General features: G+C 37.6%; 1 protein-coding gene across 4 annotated transcripts in view; it reads right to left on the reverse strand.

Annotated features, from left to right (window-relative positions):
- Rb1cc1 (RB1 inducible coiled-coil 1) overlaps positions 1 to 25,074 on the reverse strand; it is a 90,068-nt gene that overhangs the window by 30,614 nt on the left and 34,380 nt on the right. For all 4 annotated transcript variants that reach the window (XM_090338815.1, XM_090338816.1, XM_090338813.1 and 1 more), the window contains exons 5-15: positions 23,995 to 24,165; positions 19,950 to 20,152; positions 15,519 to 15,945; positions 12,645 to 12,815; positions 10,713 to 10,897; positions 10,311 to 10,497; positions 10,023 to 10,104; positions 9,225 to 9,286; positions 8,457 to 8,560; positions 7,746 to 7,872; positions 5,755 to 7,655 (exon numbers count right to left, since the gene is read on the reverse strand). In XM_090338815.1, the coding sequence (XP_090194941.1) occupies positions 5,755 to 7,655; positions 7,746 to 7,872; positions 8,457 to 8,560; positions 9,225 to 9,286; positions 10,023 to 10,104; positions 10,311 to 10,497; positions 10,713 to 10,897; positions 12,645 to 12,815; positions 15,519 to 15,945; positions 19,950 to 20,152; positions 23,995 to 24,165 (3,620 nt within the window). The remainder of the gene's footprint in view (positions 1 to 5,754; positions 7,656 to 7,745; positions 7,873 to 8,456; positions 8,561 to 9,224; positions 9,287 to 10,022; positions 10,105 to 10,310; positions 10,498 to 10,712; positions 10,898 to 12,644; positions 12,816 to 15,518; positions 15,946 to 19,949; positions 20,153 to 23,994; positions 24,166 to 25,074) is intronic.

Genomic DNA, 25,074 nt, shown 5'->3' on the forward strand with positions numbered 1-25,074 from the left:
CATCATACTGTTCTAACCTATTTGAAGGAAGCATGCTTAGATCTAGTAAATGAGGCACAGGAACACTATCTGGGCAAGACACATGCATGCTACTGCAGGCAATGAAGGCTAAGAAAATTCAGGTACACATTAACACAGTACCGTAGCCCTGAGGATGGGGTAACAATATATTAAGTACAGAAGGCCAAGAGCTAGTGTAACCCTAACTACTCAGGAGGCTGAGATCTGAGCATCAAGGTTCAAAGCCAGCCTGGGCACTGAAGACCTTGAGATGCTCATCTCCAATTAACCACTAGAGTAGCAGAGGTGGAGCACTGGTTCAAAGGGGTAGGGCAGTAGCCTTGACCTGAAGAGCTCAGAACAGTGACCAGGGCCAGAGTTCAAGCTCCACGACCGACAAGACAAATATAAAAACCAAAGTGGCAATGTGGCTTGAGCCACATTTGAAGTGGTATAGAGTGCTAGCCTTGAGCAGAAGAGCTCAGGTATAGCACATAAGTGCAAGCTTCTCAACTGATAAATGTGTTGATATATATGCGCTGCCCAAGGGCTGGGAATGTGGCCTAATGGTAGAGTGTGGTCTAGTGGCAGGTAGAATGCTTGCCTAGCATGCACAAAGCCCTGAGGATTCCATTCCTTGCTACCATATACACAGAAAAAAATCAAAGTGATGTTGTAGCTCAAGTGGCAGAGTGCTAGCCTTGAGCAAAAGTGCTTAAGGATAGTGCCCAGGCCGAGTTCAAGTCCCAGGACTGGAAAAAAGAGAAAAGGAGGGGAGGGGAAGAGGGAGGGAGGGAAAGACAGAAGAGAGGAGAGGGAGAGGGAGAGGGAGAGGGAGAGAGAGAGAGAGGGAGAGGGAGAGGGAGAGGGAGAGGGAGAGGGAGAGGGAGAGGGAGAAGCAAGCTGAGTGCAGTGGCTCATACCTGTTATCCTAGCTACTCAGGAGGCTGAGATCTGAGGATCCCAGTTCAAAGCCAGCCTGGGCACTAAAGTCCACGAGACTCTTTTCTCCAATTAACTAACTAGGAAAACTAGGAAACTGAAGTGGCGCTGTGGCTCAAGGGGTAGGGTGGCAGCCTTGAGCTGAAGAGCTCAGGGACAGTGCCCACGCCCAGAGTGCAAGCCCCATGACCGGGGTGGGGGTGGAGGTGGGAAGGGGAGAAGGAGAGAGGGAGAGAGAGAAATACTGCCCAATGAGCATTAATCTTAGAGGCAACATACAACTCTTGGACAGACTGTCCTTGGCCAAAAACTTGCAAGTCTGTGTAGGGCTCAAAGTAAAAACACTCTGCAATAGGACTATATTAATATTTGCTGCTTTAAAACTTGATTAACGTTTTCTAGTAGAGACTTAAGTGTCTGTGGCAGAAATGGATGGCGCATGGAGCATGCAACAGGTCTTATAGAATAATCACAATTAAGACCCCGAGGAATTGGGTAGAAAACTGTCTTTTGCAAAATAGCTTATGGCTCCAAACCTGGTCCCTAAATATAGAGTGAAAAAGTGATAATTCTTCCTGAAGGTACTATGTGAATGTGGTGACCTGTTATAAAAGTAGGTTCTGTATAACTTATTAAGTCACAGTGAAATGTATACAGCACTCCCTCTCACCAAGTGACATATATGACTTCCAGCTCAAAGGAATACTGAAGGCACAAGGAAGGTATAAGAACTTCAGGTTCCTGATGCATTGCCTCTTTTCTGCATAACTGTGACACTTACAATGAGGAAAAAAGATTAAATCCTAGTAATTCTACACAATATGATGAGATTCTTCATAAGCATAGGTGAACCATCAGAGTCACCATGATGGAGAGCCTAGAACCTGAGTGAAATCTTCACAGGGGCAAACATACATATCACAAAGTGAACTTAAAAAGAGAAATGGCAGCCAGGACCAGTGGCTCAGAACTGGTGACTACAGTTCAAAGCCATGCTGGGCAGGGAAGTCTTGTGACACTCTTATCCCCAGTATAATCACCTACAAGCCAGAAGTAGAGCTGTGACTCAGAGCAGTACAGCACTGGCTTACTTTTTTGCTTAAGCAAAAAAGCACAGAGATAGCACCCAAGCCCTGAGTTCAAGCCCCAGGACTGGCACAAAAAAAGAGAAAATGGCAAAGGATACAGAGACTGCATGATGTGGCTAGCCGACACAGGTGTAACAAACTTGTGGAATATGAATAGTTATGGATTTTAAAACAGGAATGAAATTTGAGGACACCGAGAATATGTAAGTCCTCTTGACATTAGTGTCTACTTGAAAATAACCTGATTCTAACAAGTTCAGTTCTTCAAATGGTTATCAATAGTTTTTTTTAAGTCACATCCATCTCTCTTCCAGTCTCATGTTTCCATGGTGGCAGAGAGGTTAAAATAGGCTTAGTAACTCTACGTGACAAGCCACAGACACTGAGCCACTCACTTCACTTCTGGTGCTTCAGTGTTCCCGAAGGAGTCCAGCAGGCATCTGATTGCAGGCTGAGGACACTAGATTGCAACCATCATGAAAGGAACACCACCACAACAAGATTGGATATTCTGCATATAGACTAGCATTCCATGTCCACTCTTCCATTTAAAACACTCTAGTCAGTAAAATCACTTCTGAACAGTTATTTAGTGAAAAATGTGTAGCCATGATCTCATGATCATGGAAGTTACTAGTCTTGCTACATAAAGCAATTCTGATAAAACTGTTGACTGAGGCTGGGAGTGTGGCCTAATGGTAGACTGCTTGCCTAGCATGCATGAAGACCTAGATTCAGTTCCATGACACCACATACACAGAAAAGGCCAGAAGTGGTGTTGTGGCTCAAGTGGTGGAGAGCTAGTCTTGAGAAAGCCCAAGGATAGTGCCCAAACCCTGAGTTCAAGCCCCAGGACTGGCAAAAAAAGAAATGTTCACCAATTGTACTCTAGATGTGTGATATTTTGTATGGCTAAGGTAATTTCCAAATGTAGTATGTACTCTTGAGCCAGAGATCATACATTATGGGCTAATTCTTCAACAGTCAGGATATACTAGAAAAAACAAAATTGAAAACTTGAAGTAAAAATGCACAAGTTGGGATCATGTTGATTTAGAGAAGTGACTTTATTCCATAAAAATCAATTCTTCAATCAATAAACATAATCAGTGTCTCCCTAAACTAAAACAATCTTTATTCTGCCACTAGGCTGACAAGGGCTCCTCATAATATTAACCAAGAATCAATATTTGAAGTTGCTATATATTTCCCATCATTCATCGGAACATTGATCCTGTTCCACTGAGAAAGAGGTTACTTCTACACAGTGAGCGTAAACACAAATATTAATGAAATCGAGGTGAATTTTCTGGGTAACTCTTCATATTGATATTCCTATGTCCGAAGATGGAAAAATTCAATAAAAAATGACAGCAACTGTATTACAGAAAGTATCAATGAAAGTGGTCTCCTTAGAACAATGATTTTCATCATACTTATCAGATAAAGAACTAAAATTAGTTCAAACACTTGCTAAGGGAATAAATGGAAGCTGAAGTGTCTACCTGTGGTATAAGGATGGCTACACAAATGAACACTAGTAATTTAAGCCTACACAGATTTTTTTTTAAGCCTCTTCTCCAACTACCTAGTTATAAAAGAAGGCATAGTAATGGTAAACTCCATATTTTAGCTTTTAATGTAGCAAAGAGATTATGACAGCAGAGAAGAAAACAAAAATCAACTATTCATCTTTGAAAAGCTAGAGTGACATGAGTTTGGGTCCCATTTTTTAAATAGAGGGAAAGGATGTCTGAAGGAGAAACATAAGCTGCATCACATCAAACAAGTATGATATTGAAGTGTCTTTATTAAAATTGCAATACGGGCAAAAAAGACTGCTGAGTTTAAAATATGGTTTACAGTGCTGGACAGCCTGCTTTTACCTTGGCATTGTTCTTACCCCTTCACACTTCAATGCAAATAGCTACATTGACCAAAATCCCTTGTTCATCTTCAGGTTTGAAAAGAACAGCCTTCAATGTTTGGAAGGCAGAAGAGAAGCCCAAGCTGTTTCTCCCCAGGTGCTTATAGCCAAACACAGTTTCACAGGAGCTTCTTGGCAAGCAAACTGAGACTACCTATGTTATGCTGCAGGTTAAACCAGAACACTGCAGCTTGAAGAGATTCTTGAATGTTGCAGCAGCTTGCCCGTGGGACAAAAAACATTCAGCTTCCGTAAGTGCTTCAGTGTCTGTCTTCCTGATGAACAAAGACTCTCACTAAATATGAGTAGGCTTTTCTAGGTGTTCTAGGCTCCAATTTTGGCATCTGTTCTTGATGGGTCTGTGTTACCCAGTTGTAGCAAGAAGCTTGGTAAGTCAATCTGGAGAGAACTGAATGCCCTCAGTATCTGATCAAATTCCTCCAGTCCTTTCCTGGATATCACACTTCAGCATATTTTTTAACAAGATTCTATTGGGGCAGTTTGGCTATAATTCCCTGTATCTTAGTATTTATTCACTAACCTCCCATTTCCCTTTGGTAAACTTCAAGTAGTCATGCTATAAACAGATTTGAGTTCTCTATAGTCATCTTTTTCCTATTGCAATAGCTTCAGAATATAATCTGCTCTCATCCTTTTAACTACCATTCAATTATGGTTTTTTTCATAGGTTTTTCTTAGCAATAACTTTAGGGACCATTATTCCCTCAGGTTTGTAAACATCCATTCAAGTACTAATTCTCCTACTAAATTATGCCCCCAAGAATATAGAAATTGTTTTTACTTTCAAATCAAAGGGAGAGTATAAATAAATACTTTAAAATTAATGATAGAACCAATTAATACCATTTAAACTATTTATTGGGTCACAAAATTTTATCACAAATTTTTTAAAAGCAGAAACACTAAAAAATTGTGACCAAATGACACAAAACAATAATTTTTTAAATGTAATGACAAAAAAAAAAACCACATTCACACACACCAACTACAACAACAGCATACCTGGATTTTGAAAATTTTCTATTCACACAGAAAATAAATTATAGTATCAGGAAATAACAAAAATAAGCATCTTACATATTTCCCATCTATGATTTAGATATTCCTAAACAACATTCAAAGAAAAATTTTTAGTTTTAATACATACATACTAATAATAACAAATTAATTTCAACCAAATTTAGTAAAAACTGCAAAAAAAAGGATTAAAGGGATTAAAGATCCTCAAAATTTCTCAAATTTTCAAAACAGTTTTTTCCAAAAATCTAAAAATATTGATTCTTTGTTTAAGGCCATTAATGAATTTATAGTCTATTACTTTTGTGTAGTAACATTTGCGGCCAGAAGTTTGGCCTAGTGGTAGAGTGCTTCTCTAGAATGCACAAAGACCTGGGTTCCATACATACACAGAAAAAGCGGGAAGTGTTACTGTAGCTCAAGTGGTAGAGTCCTAGCTTTGAGAAAGCCCAAGGACAATGCCCAGGCCCTGAGTTCAAGCCCCAGGACTTGGAAGGGGTGGCGGGGGGAAGAGAAGGGAAGGAAGAAAGAATGATTATGGGCTGAAGATATGGATAAAGTGTCAGAGTGCCAGCTAGACAAGTACAAGTTGTTGAGTTCAAATCCCAGTATCTCCAAACAAAATGACTAAAAAGTAAAACTTTTTATTCATAAAAAATTTCCCAATTACAACAGTTCCCCTAAAGAATAGAGGTACTGTGATTATTCACATCTGAATCGTCAATTTATTAGTTTTGAAATTACAGACTAAATTCTTACCTTTTTGATATTTGATTCTCAAGATGTTTAATTTTTTCTAATAATTCTTTCTCCACAACTTCTCTCTCCAATTTAAATTCTTTCAATGCAGTCTGAATAGCTTCATCTTTTTCACAATTAAGTTTCTGGATTAACTGTTCTTTGTCTTGTTCATGGCTTCTGAGCAATGTTTCTTTGTCTTTCTCAAGGTTCTGGATAATAGCTTTATATTTCTCTTCTTGTTGAGTGATTTTTTCATCTTTTTGCTTTTCAAGAATACTCAATTCTGAGTTCAATTTAAATTGTAATTCAACTATTTGCTCTTTTAGGTTTTTTTCTATTTCAAATGCTTGGTTATGCAAAGATGTTACTTTGTCTAATTCAGTTTTCAGTAGATTGGATTCTTCTTCGTGCCTACTGATTAACTCTGAAATACACTGATCTTTCTCAATTGTCATTAAAGCTCTTAGCTCTGCTAGACCCACCTGATAATTTTCATTATTATCTTGAATTTTTTGGTTTAGTTTATTTATTTCTGTTCTCAAAGTCCCTGTCTCTTGTTCAAGAAGAGATTTTAACGTCTCTTTCTGCTGTGTTTTGCTTTCTTCCAACAAAATTTTTACTTCGTCAGTTTCTGCTTCCTTCAATGCAAGTTCCACTTCTAACTTGCATCTCATGTCTGATAAATCAGAAACCTTGAGTTTCAATTCCTGAAGCTGATGTTCTTTTTCCTGCACAGTTGTGGCATGAAACTCTTGTATTTGGTCAATTTTTTGTTGATTTTCCTGTTTCAATTTCTCCAAGGAAATCTTGTGGTCTGTCATAACTTTCTCAAACTCTTGTGTATGCCTGACATGCAGGGTGTCTTCCAATTCCTTTAGGTGGCTTTGCTCTAAGCACTGAAGTTCTGTCCTCAATAATTCTATTTTCTCATCATTTTCAACATGGAGCTTTTTCAAGTCTTCTAATACTATTTCCCGTGACTGTTTTAATTCTTTAATTTCACAATCTTGAGTGTGCATAATGTTTTCCATTTCCAACAGTTTCTGATCCTTCTCATTCTGCATACAGATGACAGCTTCTTTTTCATGCTTAATCAGAGCAAATTCATTGTCTTTATTTTGTAATACCTCTTCAAGGCATACTAAGTCTCCTTTTAGTTTTTTAATTTTCTTTTCATTTTCTTCGCTCTCCTTTACTAGTGCATCAAGTTTGCTTTCATACTCACTTTTTAGAGTCTGTAGTTCCTTTTGATGCTTTTCTTTTAGTGTTATTTCCAGGAAGCATTTTACTTTGTCAATGATGTTTTTTATTTCTAGTGCTGTACATTTTAAAGAATTTGAGAAGTCACACTGCTCTTTTTGTACAAATGTTCTGAAGTGGCAAAGGTCTTCCTTGATAGTCTGTATACTGAAGTGAGACTCTTGGGCAACAACTCTACATTTTTCCAATCGGACATTCAGAGAAGCACGATCTCCAAAATCCTCTGTGCCACATGCATTTGTATCCTGCATTCGTCTACTATCTATTGCATTGATGACAGATGAATAAAGTGATTCCACCATCATTTCTGGACTTTGCGGATCACTTATAGGATTAGGAGATGATAAATTTTCTTCTATCACAAACTCATTCACAGCAGACATAAAATCTGACTCAGGACTCTCTGCTAATGAATCCAAGTCTAAAGAAACTTGGTGAATAGTTTGCTCTATGTTTGGATGGGGGATGGTTTCAAAATCAAATGTATGTGCATCAATGCTATCTGGAGATAATTCTTCTAGGGGGCATACTGCAGGACATAAGGGATCCTGAACAGTGAGTGGAGGAGGAGTTCTTGGTGAGGTAGTAGTTGTAATTCCTGTTGCACTTTCTATCCTTGGGGAAGAAGCCGATTGTGGGGATGACTGACTGACAGATACCTAGAAGGCAGAGGAAAAATGCTTAAGATCTGTAGCAATACAGATTCCTGTACTAATGAAGAGAAGTGTTTTAAAAAAAACTTAATTTGCCTTTTGTTCATTCAGCAGATCTGTAATAGTCTGTGACATTTCATCCAAACTTTGTGCTGCTTTTACCAAATTGTGTAGGGCAAGTACATGCTGGTGAAGAGGTTCAAAGTCACAAAGTAAAGGGATCCTGAAAAAGAACACAATTTGTTTCCTTACACAGAAGATAGACAATTGCAAAAAAAAAAAAAATAATTAGAGCATTATCAGTCCTTTTCAATGAATATCAAGAAAAGTCTCAGTCATAATCAGTAAGGTGTTACGTAAGACATTTTCCATCAGTATGTCACATCACAGTAGTGATTAGTTAATAAATGGCATTATCTTTGTGTTCTGAATATCCACATTACCCAAAAACTTCCCAAGGCAGTCACAGAAGAACCACCAGGCCATCATAAAATATTTCTCAGTCCTAGTACATCTTAAGTACTAGTACTACTTTCAATACAATGAAAACACTAAAATTTTGTAAGTTAAACATAGTAATTGACCCGGAGTGTGGCTTAGTGGTAGAGTGCTTGCCTAGCATACATGAAGACCTGGGTTTGATTCCTCAGTACCACATACACAGAAAAAGCCTGAAGTGGCACTGTGGCTCAAGTGGCAGAGCACTAGCCCTGAGCAAAAAGTGTCCAAGGACAGTACTCAGGCCTTGAGTTCAAGACCCAAGACTGGCAAAAGGAAAAAAGAAAAACAAATAGTAATGATATTTACCTGAGGAACGGCTGAACTTCTGAAGGACAAAATGATTGCAAAAACTGTAAATCTTTTAATGAAATATCTGGAAGTTCACAGTCAAATTTTCTAGGCTTCTGAGTCTGTAGAGAGCAAAAAAATATAAAAGACTATATATGGTTTCTTACTATAATTACATTCAATACAAAGAGAAAATAAAATAATTCAAAGAAGACATAATATATATTGTTTTTCTAAGCATTTAACAGACTGGGAGATGAGTTTTTATTGGTTGATTAACATGCTTGTTCCTCCCCATTTTATAGTAAAGTAGTTAGAGACAGAAGGTCATGCAAATATTTCTTCCCAATTAATAAAAATCAACAGATTCAGATAATACTAGTTTAGAAATAAAAACACCAAACTCATTTTTCAGTTTAATTCCTATGAAGACTTACTGAAAAGTCATCTCATCCTGACTTGCCAAGCCCTTAAGGCACAGGAGACAAAAGAGTAGAGAGAAGGTAAAGCCTGGGAAGAGTGAGGAAAGGGAAGATGGGAAGAAGGTGGAGAAAAAAAGGTCATCTAGTCCTATCAATCTTAACAGTATAATAGGTGCTATTAATATAAAATTGTGAATATAAAAAAATTTAAAAATATATCTTAAAACGCATTCCAGCTAACTTTTGAAGTCAAAAAACATCTTCCCACTGATTTAATAAAGTTACCTGCTTTTGATATATGCCTCTACTTCTAAAAGAAGATTTTTGTAACATACAAATTTAGATACAGATATAATATACATACACAAAAGGATGGGGGCCAAGAGTCCAGTCCCCTAAACAGACGGTTTCTTAAAAAAGACTTCCCTGTGTAAAGAAATTAACCATTGTTATTTTAGAACTTTTAAATAAAAGATACCTCTGGCTTGACAAACTAATTCAAAATATGTCATGCTACATACTTAAAACTGAACCATGCCTCCAATTCTACAGGTTTATTATAATCATCACCATCATAATAATGATTTTTTTGGTGTTGTTGTTAGTTGTGGGGCTTGAACTCGGGGCCTGGGCACTGTCCCTGAGCTCTCCATCCTATTGCTGTATCACTTGAGCCACAGTGCTACTTCTGGTTTTCTCATGGTAAGTGGAGATAAGAATCTCTTGGACTTTCATGCCTGGGCTAGAAGCTAGGATTACAGGCATGAGCAACCAGTGCTGGGCTCTATAGGTTTTAAAACAAACATTTCTCTAAATTTCAATGCTAATTAATATCCCATATATACAGAACAATTCTATAAATAATTCACATCTATGCAATAAAATTGTTTCATTAAAACCTGTAAAGGAAGATGGGTATTGGTAGTACATGCTATAATTCTAGTGACTAGGAGGCTAAGATCTGAGGATAATGGTTCAAAACCAACCCAGGGAAGGAAAGTCCACCTAAAAACTGAAAGTAGAGCTGTGCCTCAAAGTGACAGAGAGCTACCCTTGAGCAAAAAAGCTCAGGGATAGCGTCTAGACCCCAAGGACAAGCCCCAAGACCAACAGACAGATATAGATATATAAAGAAATAAAGTTATTATTGAAAAAGACTTACTAAATAGTTTCCCAAAGGATTCCCTCTTGGACTTTTCAGCTTCATACAACTGCTTTCCATCTTTGACTAAAGCACCAGCCCACTACAAGCAGAAAAGTTTATATTAACAGCAATACCAAATCATTAATGTTCACAGTTAATTAAAATAATTCACATTTCAAATGGGGACAAAAACATGAGCTAGGATATCAATGTATGTGAAGTAATGCACCTTCTATCTGGTGAATATAATGGAACCTTTCTATTAAGTATGATAAAAATATATTAAAAATAATTCACGTTGCATACCTCTCTGTAGTGTTTAATGAACATTTTTCTCCTTACAACTTCAACGACAGCTAGGCAATACATTTGAGGAACTGTACTAAGAGCTTCAACGATTTTGACTCTCTCTAACAGTTCTATTACAAGACGGAGCAATGCTTGCAATTTCTCTCCATCCTGATCAGCATGAAGCATTACAAAGCAACACCACCTACAGAATAAAATTAATTATTTTCAGCAGACTCAAAAGTTTAATAGAACTAACTTATCAATTAAACTTCAGATAAGAAGATGTAAAAACTCTACAAAAATGGTCTTAATTCTCCAGGGAATCAATATTTTAATACTGCAGTAGAGAGAAATTATTATTACTGAAAAATAACCAGTAACTATAAAGATCCTAAATTAGATGACAGAATCACTTACTTTAGTCTGACATGTAGATTATTCGCTAGTTCTTGTTTGGCAGTGGTACACTTCTGTTTAATATCCAGTAATTTTCTATGATTCTGCAGCATAATCATTAACTGATTTGCATGACTCAGGCACAAATCAGGTAATACAGATGCATCCTTCAAATTTTCCGCTCTCATCTGATTAGCTAAAAATCCCTTTAAAAAATTGTAGAGAACATTTAATTTTCTGTCATGAATGACATGGCATACAATTATGAGGAAATAACTTATTCTACTTTCCAGTAAGATTTTGAAATTCCCCTTACAATTACACATGTATCTCTGTGATGGAATGTGATTTCTAACAATGCTAAACAGACACCTAAAACACAAAAACCCTTTAGATCCACAATAGCAAAGTTACAGAAACAACCCAGAGGACTCACAATAAATTAGTGGATCCAAAACACAATGTGGAACTTATCTAGACACATTGGAATTTACATAGCCATTGGAAAGAATAGTATTATGTCACATGCAGGGAAATGATGGACCTCGAAGAAATCATGTTAAATAATGTAAGCCAAGCATAGAGACCGAAATGGTGTGTTTTTTTCTCATATGCAAAAACTAGACAAATCAAAGGTACATGATAAATTATACTTGACTATAGGCACTCATTCAAAGTGAGACCAAAGGAGGATACTTTAGGGGAGAAACAGAAAGGAGCAATGCCTCTGAGCCTCTAATCATATGAAACTAACATTTATCGCCAGGCGCCATGGCTCAGGCCTGTAATCCTGGCTACTGAGGAGGCTGAGATCTGAGAATCAGGGTTCAAAACCAGTTTGATCAGGAAAGTCTGTGAGACATCTCCAATTAACTATCAGAAAACTAGAAGTGGTGCTGTGGCTAAAGTTACAGAGCAGTAACCTTGAGCTGAAGAGCTCAGCCCAGACTTTAAACTCTACAAATGACCCAAAAACAATTCATTATTTATCAAAATTAATTCCAGAAAATAGAAAAAAAGTGTTTTCCCCCCATTGCTGCTATCTTTGTTTTCTTTTATCTCCCTTGTCCTCTATAAGGGGGAACACAGAAATGGAGGGGCAATATGGCTCTTACTAGACATTATGTTGAAAATTAACTATAGTGTGGGTGGGCGTGGGAAGGAAAAACTGGGAGGGAGCTTGAGGTAATTAGCAACACTGTCCAAAAAGAAATGTATTCCTTACCTGACTTATATAACTGTAACTATTTTGGATATTATCTTTATAATAACCAATTTAAAAAAAATCAAGCTAGGTCCTTTATGCTTATAAAAAACATTAAGAGTAGCCAGAGGCGGTGGCTCATGCCAATAATCCTAGCTACTCAGGAGGCTGTGATCTGAGGATTGCCATTCAAAGCCACCCCAAGTACAAAAGACCAAAAGACTGGATTTATCTCCAATTAGTCACTAGAAAATGGGAAGTGGGGCTATGGCTCCAGGGGTAGGGTGGTAGCTTTGAGCTGCAGAGCTCAGGGACAGTATCCATCCAGGTCCAGAGTTCAAGGCTCAGGAACTGCCCCCCCCCCCAAATAAGATAAATAGGTAAATGAAAAACCAAGGAAACATTACAATGAACAAAAAATTGATCTTATCATTATTTACTAGAAAAGTATCTAAAGAAATACTAGAAAGATACATCAACCCCGATAACCACCATAAGAAGTATAGTTATATAAGCTAAGTTTAATCCACTCCATTGAAGATTAGAAGGATCCTAGTAAACATATTTGTGATTTATGTTTCAGCTTTTATCTAGAATAGTCTGAAGTTACTTTAACTCACCAAATTCAACCAGTAAGAACAAGTGCTTATTCTTCATTACAACACAGGACAATACCAAAAGGATGTGGGAAATACTTATAAAGGCAAGCATAATTTGTATTTCTATTGAAAGAGATCAGAAATAGGCACCTGAGCAAGCTCTTTCTGTTCATTCACCAGCCGACTACAGCTAGCAATCATCTGGTCCAGGGCATACAATCTATCTTCAAGGCCCTTAATAGCTTTCATATTCTGATTATCAAGTTTGACAATAGTTTGACGGCATTCCATTATAAAAGGCTGAATAATCTTTGGATCCAGCTAAATGACAAGAAAAAATTCAAGAAAGTTTAAAATATATTTTACATTATGACTTCTATATCTGAGTCTTAATATAAAATAAAGACATAAATAAGGAAAATACATGAAATATGTAAGTCATACTTTCAAAGGAAGACCAAGACTATGAAAAACATGCTCCAGTACTGATAAAAGAAAACAGTAGCAAATTATACAAAATTAAGTTTATAAACTGGGTGCTGGTGACTCACAGCTCAAAGCCAAGCCGGGCAGGAACATTCATGAGATTTTTCTCTCAAATTAACCATGAAAAGGCTAGAAGTGGAGTAGGGCACAAGCTCAGGAAACGCTGGGTGGTTGCTACTCAGGGAGGCTGAGATCTGAGGATCAAGATTCAAAGCCCAGCTCAGGCTCTAAAGACTGAGACCCTTATCTCCAATTAACCTCTAAAAAACCACAAGTGGTGTGGCTTAAGAGGTAGGGTGGTAGCCTTGAGCTGAAGGGCTCAGTACAACACCCAGGCCCAGCAGTAGGGAATTAGCCTTGAGAGGAAAGACAGTGCCCAGGCCCAGAGTCCAGGCCCCAGGACTGACCAAAAAAAAAAAAAAAAAGTGGGGGCATGGGACCAGGAAGAGTTTGGCCTAGTAGTAGATGCATACACAAAGACCTAGATGAAATTCCTCAGTACCACATACATAGAAAAAGGGTGCTGCTGGCTCAAGTGGTAGAGCTTTCGCCTTGAGAAAGCCCAAGGACAGTGCTCAGGTCCTGATTTCAAGCACAGGGTCAACTGCCAATTTATTATAGATGAAAGGAATCAATAAATAGAAGTAATAGAATCTAAGCTTCTGTAATTTCAACAGCTAAAAATCAGGTATTTATGTATAACTCAATTTTTTTTTCTTTCTCCCAGGCCCATGGCTTGAGCTCAGGCACTGTCCTTGGGCTTTCTTCAAGGCCAGTGCTCTACCACTGGAGCCACAGAATGGCTTTTCTATGTATGTGGTACCAAGGAATCAAATCTGGGTCTTCGGGCATGGTAGGCAAGCACTCTATCACTAGGCCAAATTTCTGGCCCTGTATAACAATTCCTATAAAGGTACTTGAATCTGAGATCTGGAAACTAAAAATTTATGCAAATGGGATTAATCTGTGAAACAAATTATTGGCTATGGTTTCATATTCTAGGATTAGTTTTAATTTAAAAAAGCTTCAAATCTTGGGACATTTTTTCTTATTACTTCAGTATCAAGCATCATGTGTCATTACATGCAAACTACTTAATATAAAATGAAAAGAACCTTATTAGAAATAAACCTTACACATAAAGTTCCATCTTTAAAGAAAAGTCACTATACCAAGCATAAATACTTAATTTTAACAGTTTAGCTAACTTGTTTTCAACAAGTAAAATTAGTTGTAGATATAATGAATACCAGGAGAATGTTTTTTCACATCCTCTTCTCATATAAAGAGTAAAGTAAAACTAACAAATCTGCTAGATCTGCATTTTAAACATAGAAACTCAAAGTCAATTTCATGTTTGAAGTGAGGGAGGTGTCTGGTAATACAAGTGTCTGAACTCAGGGCCACTTGCTTGCTTGGTAGGCAGAAACTCTTCCTACGACTTGAGCTATACACCTCAGTTATCCTAGTCATACTATTATAGTTGATTATCCATAAACATAAATGGAATTTTAGGTTACTCAAATGTCAATAGTTTAATCAGGAATATTAGCCTACCTTTCACCAATCTTTGGTAATCGGTGCCTAATATATTACACAATCCCATGCCTTTGCAAACATCTTAATTCAATGAAAAACCTTTCCCTTTTGGATGTCATCAGGAAGTAGATACTGAAAAGTTAAGAATCCTGTATCTTTGAACATTTTCCATATTACTATGTCTTTGCCAGTTGTGGGGCTTGAACTCTGGGCCTGGGCACTGTTCCTGAGCTCTCCAGCTCAAGGCTACAGCTCTACCCCTTGAGCCATAGGGCCGCTTCTGGTATTCTATTAGTAAACTGGAGATCAAGAGTCTCGGGGACTTTAGGGCCCAGGCTGGCTTTGAACCACCCCCCCAAGGCTAGTGCTCTGCCACGTGAGCTACAGCGCCACTTCTGCTTTTCCTGTGTTACGTGGTACCGAGGAATCAAACCCAGAGCTTCGTGCATGCCAGGTAAGCACTCTACCACTAGGGCCAAATTCCAGGCAGCTTACTATGTTTTATAAACTTAAACAAATATGTGCTTTTTCCAGCCATCCTAGACAGCGTGCTTTCTCTAAATAATAATTAAAGAATTATGAATTAAAGATAAATCTAACTATTCTTCAAGAAAATTCAAGTCTATTTTAGCCATTATACTCTGACAAGAGTATACCTTCAAAATCTTAATATTACACACATCACTAGAACATGTGCCCTCAACAATTTCCATTCTGACTTCAAATACTTTGTACCTATTTATGGATCTGAACTAATGATATAATGACTAAGAATAAAATATCTTATGTTTTAAATGATAAGAAGTATTTAAAAGAATTTTACTGCAATTTACTATTGCACTAAAAATTGAACCTATATCATGAAATAATTCTCAGTAACTTAATTACTTCATAAATTGGGTTAACAGTTAAATAATCTGATTCAACCTATTAAGTTCCAGTGCAAAGAACAGTTTCCAAAATAAATGCTACCACAAATATCACATCAATATTACTTACCCTGCTCATAGAATCAAAGCATTTCCTGACCAAAGATTCCACATCATTAGGTCTATCTTGAACATTTATCCAATCTAACAAAGAAACATTAAAAAAGGGCAGATCACTGTCTTTAGCAGCTATTGAAGGTTCATCTTGCTGGATAGTACTTTGATAAGATTCCTTAATTTCTTTGCCACTTTCAGCATCTGTGGCATCTGAAGCTACATGTTCCACTGACTTGTGAAATGAGGTTAACAAGGATGTGTTAGTTGTTCTAGGCATATCAGGAGAGAGCACCAGTTCAGCAGATCTTTTCATCTCAGCCTTTTCTGAGCCTTCATGTTCATTTAAAGAATCCAGTCTTCCCAAACATTCCCTGTAACTATGTCTGGTTAGACACTCCAACAGTGGAATCTTGGCCATTACTGAAACCGCAGTTCCTAAACTTAAAATATAAAAGATCGGTCAGTAAAATTGTAAGACCTCTATGGTTAGGCATGAAGTCACATTTTTATTATTATGCACACAAATCTTACCATATATATTACACATATATATACAAATTTCTGAGCTTGCTGTTAAGTAGACAGGTATCATTGGCAAATTAAAATACCCATTAATAATAACCTAGCTATTTTATGCTAGACTGGGACAGAATGCTTTTATTAAACATTTTACAAAGAAAATCTTTCATATTTGTGTGTGCTGGTCCAAGTGCTTCAATTCAGGGTCTGGTGATAATGTCCCTGAGCTTTTTTGCTTAAGGGTAGTGTACTTTATCACTTGAGCCACAGCTCTTCTGCTGGCTTTTTGGTGGTTAATTGGAAATGTACGAGTCTAAGAGACTTTCTTGCCCATGGCTTCAAGCCTTCTTGAGCAGCAGGAATTACAGGTGTGTGCACCCAGCTAATAAAATCTTTTATCAAAATAAGTTCAAGGGCTAGGGAATGTGGCTTAGTGATAGAGTACTTGCTTAGTATACATGAAGCCCCAAGCAAGAAGTGGTGCTGTGGCTCAAGTGGTAGAGTACTAGCCTTGAGCAAAAGGTCAGGGAAGCCAAGCTTGGTGGTTCACGCCTGTAATCCTAGCTACTAAGGAAGCTGAGATATTATCTCCAATTAACCATCAGAAAACTGAAAGTAGTGCTGTGGCTCAAGGGGTAGGCAGTAGCCTTGAACTGAAGAGCTCAGGAAGCCGCCCCCTACAACCAGGGCAGCCCAGAGATCAAGCCCCACCACTGACAAAAGAAAAAAAAAAACAAAAAAAGAAGCTCAGGGTCAGTGCCTATACCCTGAGTTCAAGCTGCAAAGCTGACAAAATTAATAACTAATTAATAAAAGTTGATTAATCAAGCTGATACCAGGGGTTCATTCAGGAGGCTGATAACTGAGGATCCTCGTTGAAAATCAGCCTGAGCAGGAAGGTCTGTAAGGCTTTTATCTCCAGTTAACCACTAATGAGCCAGACGTGGCAGAGTATTATCCTTGGGCAAAATAGCCCAAGAACAGCACCTACTTTCTGAGTTCAAGGCCCAGAATGGGCACAAAAATAAATAAAAATGTAGATTTATGAACATTAGTCACTGTAGTCACGCAGGTAAGAATTACTTTTCTTTAGTTATTATTTAGAGTTTCATGCTTGGTAGGGCAGGTACTCAGCATTTGAGCTACACTCAAGCCCCTAAAAGTAGTGATCATTATGTAAGGGTAATTTTGGGACTCATTACATCAAAATATAGTTTAAAGAAGACATAAGCCTAGATATTCCCTTCTTGAACACCTGTATGTTAAACATATCAATGTTAATAAATTCTTTAATAAAAAAAGACATAAGCCTTTCATGAAATTGTACATAAAATAGTATAACTGTGCACATTAGCATAATTAAGACTATAAAACACTTACTTGAAAAGGTTATAAAAAATACAACTACATAGACATACAAATGTATGATTCTATAGACATGTTTTATTACATAGATTAATATGTACCTATGATATACAAACCCTCAGACTACTTTTAATTATGTTCTAAAATCTAAGTGCCAGTGATTGTATAGAGATTCCCTTCTTGAATTCTTATTTGTTAAAACACATCATTTGAAATATGATGTAAAAAAAATCAATGGTAATAAATTCTCTAATAAAAAAAGTAAAATAAAACTTTAAAAGATTCTTCTAGTCTTAATTTATTCATTCTCTTTTCTTGAAATATATCTTTCCCAGGCATTTTAAAACCCAAAATCTATCTAAATAGATAAATGACAAAGTAGAGATAATTCAGAGGGAGGGAGGAAGAAAATGGAGAAGAGAGGAAAGGAGTAGACAAGAGTGGAGAGGGAGGTAGGGAGAGAAGAAGGAATATAGTTCAGAGGTATAGTCTTGCCTGGTAGCAAGCATAAAGACCAGGGTTTCAAAGCTACCAGTACAAATATCAGTGATAGACCTAGAAATGTATTTTTACATTATTACAGGCCCTTTCTTTACAAACATGACATTGCATGTATTACTACTATATAATAAATTATTGAGCCATAGAAACAGCTCAGCTGTAATGTCTGCCTAACAAGCAGCCAAATCTTAATAGCATGTGCCAGCTCATGCATATATACTCAAACCTAGAAAACTAGCTTAACTGAGAGTTAAAGTTCCATTTCATCTTCTTCTCACTCTTTTTTTTTTTTTTTTGGCCTGTTCTAGGGATTGGACTGGGGGCCTGAACACTATCCTAAACACTTTCCTCAAGGCTAGTGCCCTACCACTTGAGACACAGCACATCGAGGTTTTTCTGTGTATGTGGTACTGAACAACCCAGGGGTTCTAGCACTCTACCACTAGGCCATATTCTCATCCCTATATCTTTTTTACTAGAATGGAAATATTTTAAACCTAGAATGGAAATTTTTTTTTTTTTTTTGCCAGTCCTGGGCTTGAGCTCAGGGCCTGAGCACTGTCCTTGGACTTTCTCAAGGCTAGAGCTCTACCACTTGAGCCTCAGCACCACTTCTGGCTTTTTTCTATGTATGTGGTACCGAGGAATCGAACCCGGGTCTTCATGCATGCTAGGCAAGCACTTTAACCACTAGGCCAAACTCCCGGCCTGGAAATATTTTTTAAGACTCACTTTTTTGGGGAAGTGGAGGAAAGGGAAAGAAAGATATATGGGATGATACTGACTTGAATATTCTGTAAATATGTATGGTAACATAAAAATGAAATCCCATTCCTAATTTTAAAAAATTACATCTTTTTGCTGAAATAACTTGACTCTCTGATAATAAATTAGTGAGGATGTAAATTTTTGGTTAAAATTTAGTGTTTCTATGGTAAGATACTGGTGTGCAATTGTGGCTCATGCCTATAATCATAGCTACGCAGGAGGTTGAGATCTGAGGATCAAAGCCAGCCCAGGCACTAAAGTCCATGAGACTTATCTCCAATTAAGCACTAGAAAAAACAAAAGTGGCGTTGTGGCTCAAGAGGTAGGTTGGCAGCTTTGAGCTAAAGAGCTCAGGGATAGTGCCATGGCCCAGAGTTCAAGTCCCACAACAAACAACAACAACAACAAAATTACATCTTTTTACTGGCTTACTGTCTGATAACTTTTTTGACTAGATACTTTTGTTTTCTTTTGGTCAATCCTGAAGCTTGAAATTGCTCAAGGTTATTGCTCTAACACTGGAGCCACAGAACCACTTCCCACTTTTTCTGTATATGCAGTACCAAGAAACTGAACCCAGGGCTTTATGCATTCTAGGCAAGCACTCTACCACTAGGCTACACACACTCCTGGACTTTTATCTTTTCTATAATAAGTAAGAAACAAGAAGTTTTACAAATGAGTTCGGGGATAGGAAGACAGCTCAATGGTACAGTATTTTGCCTAGTAACGTGCAAGGCCCTGAATTTGATCCACTAAAAGTCTGATGAATATTTTTCATGTAACTCAAATATAGGAACGCAGACATAATATATGTTAAAACAAAACAATATATAATCATGCATAAATTATAAATTTACAAACATATCATTAAAAAACTATAACTAATAAGGCATAATCCTAAGACTCAAAACCATTAAAGGGCTGGTGGGATCATGGCTTAATGGTAGAGTGCTTGCCTAACATGCATGACGCCCTGTGTTCTATTCCTCAGTACCATATAAAAAAAAAAAAAAAAAGTAGAAATGGTACTAGTGATAAGAGTGCTTGCCTGGCATGTACAAAGACCAGGGTTTGATTCTTCAGTACCATATACACAGAAAAAGCTGGAAGTGGCAATGTGTCTCAAGTGGTAGAGTGCTAGCCTTGAAAAAGTCCAAGTACAGTATCCAGGCCCTGAGTTCAAGCCCATGACTAGTAAATCTCTAAGAATCAAACATACAGGGAGCAAACTACTGTTAAATTTCAGCACATTTTAAGCAAAAAATTATCCATTTAATGAAAAACATACTGAGTAAGTTTTAACTTGATGTCTTCTATGGATTGCAGATAATCTGAATAAATATTTTCAAACTTGAAAAGTAGCTTCTGGTATGAATTTGAGCAGTCTTCCAAATTTGCCATGATCGCAGCCCAGCCTTGGTGCTGAAGATGTTCATCATGGACAAGACCTTCACAAAAAGAACAGAGTTTCTTGGCAACTTCATACATTTCCTATATTGAAAAAAGAAAAACAAATAAAAGCAATGGCTTTTATGTACATGTGCATACATATACATAAAACATATTGTCACCATCATTCTAAGTACATTTTAAAGAAAGTTTTTTGTTTTATATTTGTGTAGTACTAGAGATTCAATGCATGTTAATCAAGCACTCTACTCTACTAAAAATGCCTAAAAGTAGTTTAGAGTATCAGTGGCTGAGATCTGAGGATCACAATTGAAGCCAGCCCAGGGTGGAAAGTCTGTGAGACTATAATTTCCCATTAGGCATGAAATAAAATGCCACAGTAGACAGTAGAGTGATGGCTCAAGTACCAGAGCACTAGCTTCAAGCACAAAAGCTCCAAAATAGCACCCAAGTCCTCAGTTCAAGCCCCATGACCCACCAGGAGAAGAAAAAAATGTAGAGAACAGGGTATAATGTCAATAATTTTAAAAACTAGTACATGGTATATTGAAAGTTATCATCCTTTAAAAGGCTATTTCAAGTTAAACATGTAGGTATTAAAAACTAATCATAAAAAAAAAATACCTAGGGCCGAAAGTTTGGCCTAGTGGTAGACTGATTGCCTGGCATGAACAAAAACCAAGGTTGGATTCCTCGGTACCACATACATAGAAAAAAGCCAGAAGTGGTGCTGAGGCTCAGGTGGAAGAGTTCTAGCCTTGAGAAAGCCCAAGGACAGTGCTCGGCTCCTGAGCTCAAGTCCCAGGTATGGCAAAAATAAAAAATAAATAAAAATCTAGCAGGGCCATGCCAGTGGATTATGCCTATAATCCTAGCTACTCAGGAGGCTGAGATCTGAGGATGGTGGTTCAAATCAAGTCCAGGCATGACTTTAAAAAAAAAACCTTTTAGGGATGAGGTTTAGTGAATCACACCTGCAATGCTAGCACATGGAAGGCTAAGAGGATCCTTAATTAGAGGATAGTCTGAACTGCATAAGAAAGCCCTGACTCACAATAAATAAATAGCAACAACAACAATGTATTTTAACCAGATACCACTTAAAACATATGATCAATTTCTAATGTAATACATCTGAAAACTATAAAATTCTTGAAAATTTATGAACTGTAATATTTTCAGAACAGATGTTTGAAAATTAGTTCCAAAGAAAAAAATATTTATGAGACATAAACTACTACAAAGTAATGCAGATGATATATGAAAACACATGAAAAAAGAGAAGCCTTTTGTCATAAAGGATTTCAGTTCACTAGCAAATAAGAGATCATTTAGTGATAAATGCCTCAAGAAAAAATATGAGAAAAACAGAAACAACACTTTTCTGGAAGATAAGGAGCTGACTAAATAATGGAAGTGAGAAAGGAATTTAGGCAAATCTAAAAATTTAAAAGACTACATAGTGATTGTGTACATCTATGATCCTCACACTTTGGGTACAAAGATGAGTCTCATAATTGAGTTTGAGGCAAGGCTGGAATGAATAAGCGTGTATGCGTGCGTGCGTGCGCACTTGTGTGCGTGTGTCTGTGCGCGCACATATGTGTGTGCATACATAATATACTGGCTATTATAATGTATATTATATATATGGTCTATTATTATATAGAGATTCTGCCTCCAAAAAAAAAATAATTTACTCAAAAACAAACAAGGTAGAAAGTCTCTAACAAAATTCAACATCCTTTTGTGATAAAAATAACTCTAGAGAAAGTACAAGTAAGAGACAGTACGGGGCCTAGAGTTTGGCCTAGTGGTAGAGTGCTTGCCTAGCATGCACGAAGACCTGGGTTTGATTCCTTGGTGCCACATATATGGAAAAAGGCTGGAAATGGTGCTGTGGCTCCAGAGGTAGAACGTTACCCTTGAGAAAGCCCAAGGACAGTGCTCAGGCCGAGTTCAAGGCCCAGCTCTGGCAAAAAAAAAAGACACTTATGTATGACTCCTATTGCCAACATTACATTAAATAGAGAAAGAACTTAAAATTATCTCTCCTAAAACAGGAGAAGGGACCACAAACCCATGGACCACATGAGGACTGCAAAAATCATTTGGTACAAGATAGGATAGATGTAAATGATTGCCCATACTGCCTGTATGTACTGATTTGCATGTGTTATAATAGAGAGAATGGATGTTCCTGACAACTGAACTCAGAGCCTGAGTAATACTCAAAAATTTCAGTGTCAATTTCTAAGCCGAAAGTGGTGGGCCATGTCTGTAAACCTAGCTACTCAGGAGGCTGAGATCTGAGGATCAAGGTTCAAAGCCAGATGGGCACAAAAGGACCTGAAACTCTTTATCTCCAATTAACTTCTAGAAAACGGGAAGTGAGGCTTGGTTCAAGGGTAGGGTGGTAGGCTTGAGCTGAAGAGCTCAGGGGCAGTGCCCAGGCCCACATGACCCACACACAGGCACACACAAAAAAATCAACCCAAATTCCTATGAAAACATAGAAACCACTGCATACTGCTACAGAGGCAAACTAATAAGCACAGCATGGTGTTGACACAAAAAGACACAAGATGAAACAAACAGAAGACCCAGAAATAAAACCAAGGCTACAATGATGTTATTTTTGACAAGAGTCAAAAACATACTGAAATATTGATAGCATCTTCAACAAATGATGCTGAAAAACTAGTTATCTACATGCACGGAACAAACTGAACTCTTATCTTTCAAAGTATATGAAAATTCCAAGTAGATAAAGGATCTTAATGTATGACCCGAAACTACTCCAAGAAAACATATGGAGAACTCTGGAAGATATAGGCATTTTTCTGAATTCAGAATGCAGCTGCCCAGAAAATAATATGGACAAATAAGACTGTATCAAATTAAAAGTTTCTATGTAACTGGAGGATATAGATGGGGTGACACTGACTAAGATGCATAATAATAATAACTGTACTCATAATTTGATGGGTTGAACTGAAAATCCTTTATATAACTACTTAAAAAAAAAAAAGTACCAAGTACCCTAGCTACACAGGAGGCTGAGATCAGAGAATTGTAGTTCAATGCTAGTCTGGGTAAGAAAGACTGCAAGACTCTGATCTCCAATTAACCACCAAAAAGCTGCAAATGGAGCTATAACAAGTAGCAGAGCTCTAGCCATGAGAATAAAAAAAAAGTCAGTACCAATCGCTCGTGTCTTTAATCTTACTCAGGTTCAAAGCTAAACCCATTGAGGAAACTCCAGGGGACTCTAATCTACAATTAACTATAGGAGGGAAACTGGAAATGGTGCTGCTGTGGCTCAAAGTAGTAGAGCAACTAGCCTTGAGCAAAAACCTCACGGGCAGTGCCCAGGCCCCAAGTTCAAGCCCCATGACAGGGTACTGGGGTCAGTTTGGAGGAGTTGGACTTAAAGGAAACTCCCTATACCCTGAGTTTAATCTGTGGGACCAGCAAAACAGAAAAGATTTAACTAAATATGGTATTCAATGTCACATGCCTATAATCCCAATATCCTTGGAGGAGACTGAGTTAAAGTAAGCCTGGGTTACGTAAGAAGGCCATTTGAAAACAAGGATTCTGGAGCCGAGAGTTTGGCCTAGTGGTAGAGTGCTTGCCTAACATGCATGAAGACCTGGGTTCAATTCCTTGGTATACATGCATAGGAAAAAGCCAAAAGTGGTGGTGATGCTCAATTGGTAGAACTCTAGCCTTGAGAAAGTCCAAGGACAGTGTTCAGAACAACTCTAGCCCAGGACTGGCAAAACAAAAAACAAGGAGTCTTCTAAAACATTTTTTTTTTACATGCCTCTTATGTGATATTTAGACTGTTAAGACTATTTTTAGATTTGAAAGCTTTCTGGAACAGTTAACTAGTAAATTAAGGTAAGTTTGCATCTTACCACTGCAAGTTGTGTTCTTGAAGCAACAGTGTGAAAAACGGCAGGCATCATAAGAGACTCTTCAACTTTTATTTCCATGTCATTTTCTGTTGAAAAGGTAGTTTTAGGAATAGCAGGTGCACGATCACATAAGATCATTTCTTTGTTGAAAAGAAAAATTGGATTTGTGTCCTATAAAAAAAGAATTGAAATAAAAATGTTACAAATACTGAACATGCCCATCACATGATGTAGACTATGATAACTTCCCCCCCACTTCAGAAATCTCTTAGGTAATAGTGGAAATATGACTTTAAAAAAAAAAAAAAAAAAGGTGATCTGGGCAAGTTGGCTCACACTTGTAACCCTAGCTATTCAGGAGGCTAAGATCTGAGGATCGCAGTTCAAAGCCAGCCTGGGCACTAAAGTCCATGAGACTCATCTCCAATTAACCACCAGAAAACTGGAAATGGCGCTGTGCCTCAAGGGGTAGGGCAGCAGCCTTGAGCTGAAGAGCTCAGGGGCAAAGCCCAGTCCCAGAGTTCAAGTCCCATGACTGACCAAAAATTTACAAAGAGAGAGAGGGGGGAGGGAGGAGAGGGGAGGGTGGAGAGGGTGGAGAGGGTGGAGAGGGAGGGAGGGAGGGAGGGAGGAAGGGAGGAAGGGAGGAAGGGAGGAAGGGAGGAAGGGAGGAAGGGAGAGAGGGAGAGAGGGAGAGAGGGAGAGAGGAGAAAGAAGTCAAGACCAAAGGAACAAAAGGCGCATGGTATCCTTAATATGTCGCTATTAGATCCAAACAGTACAAGAGCGAGGACTCAAAAGTTACATACCCAATGCTATGGACATGGTACTGAAAATATAAACACAACTACATAGTCATAGAAACATATGACTCTATAGACATATATGTTTTATTATATATATTATTATGTATCTATGACATACAAACCCTCAGCCTAATTTTGATAATGTTCTAAAAATTAAGTGCCACTGATTGTATATAAAGATTCCCTTCTTGAATACCTGTTTGTTAAACAGGTCATTTGAAATGTTATGTAAAAATCAATGTTAATAAATTCTTTAATAAACAAAAGTAAGATT

The sequence above is a fragment of the Megascapheus bottae genome, chromosome 9, assembly GCF_031878675.1.
Source record: "Megascapheus bottae isolate mThoBot1 chromosome 9, mThoBot2.hap1, whole genome shotgun sequence".
NCBI classification, from domain to species: domain Eukaryota; kingdom Metazoa; phylum Chordata; class Mammalia; order Rodentia; family Geomyidae; genus Megascapheus; species Megascapheus bottae.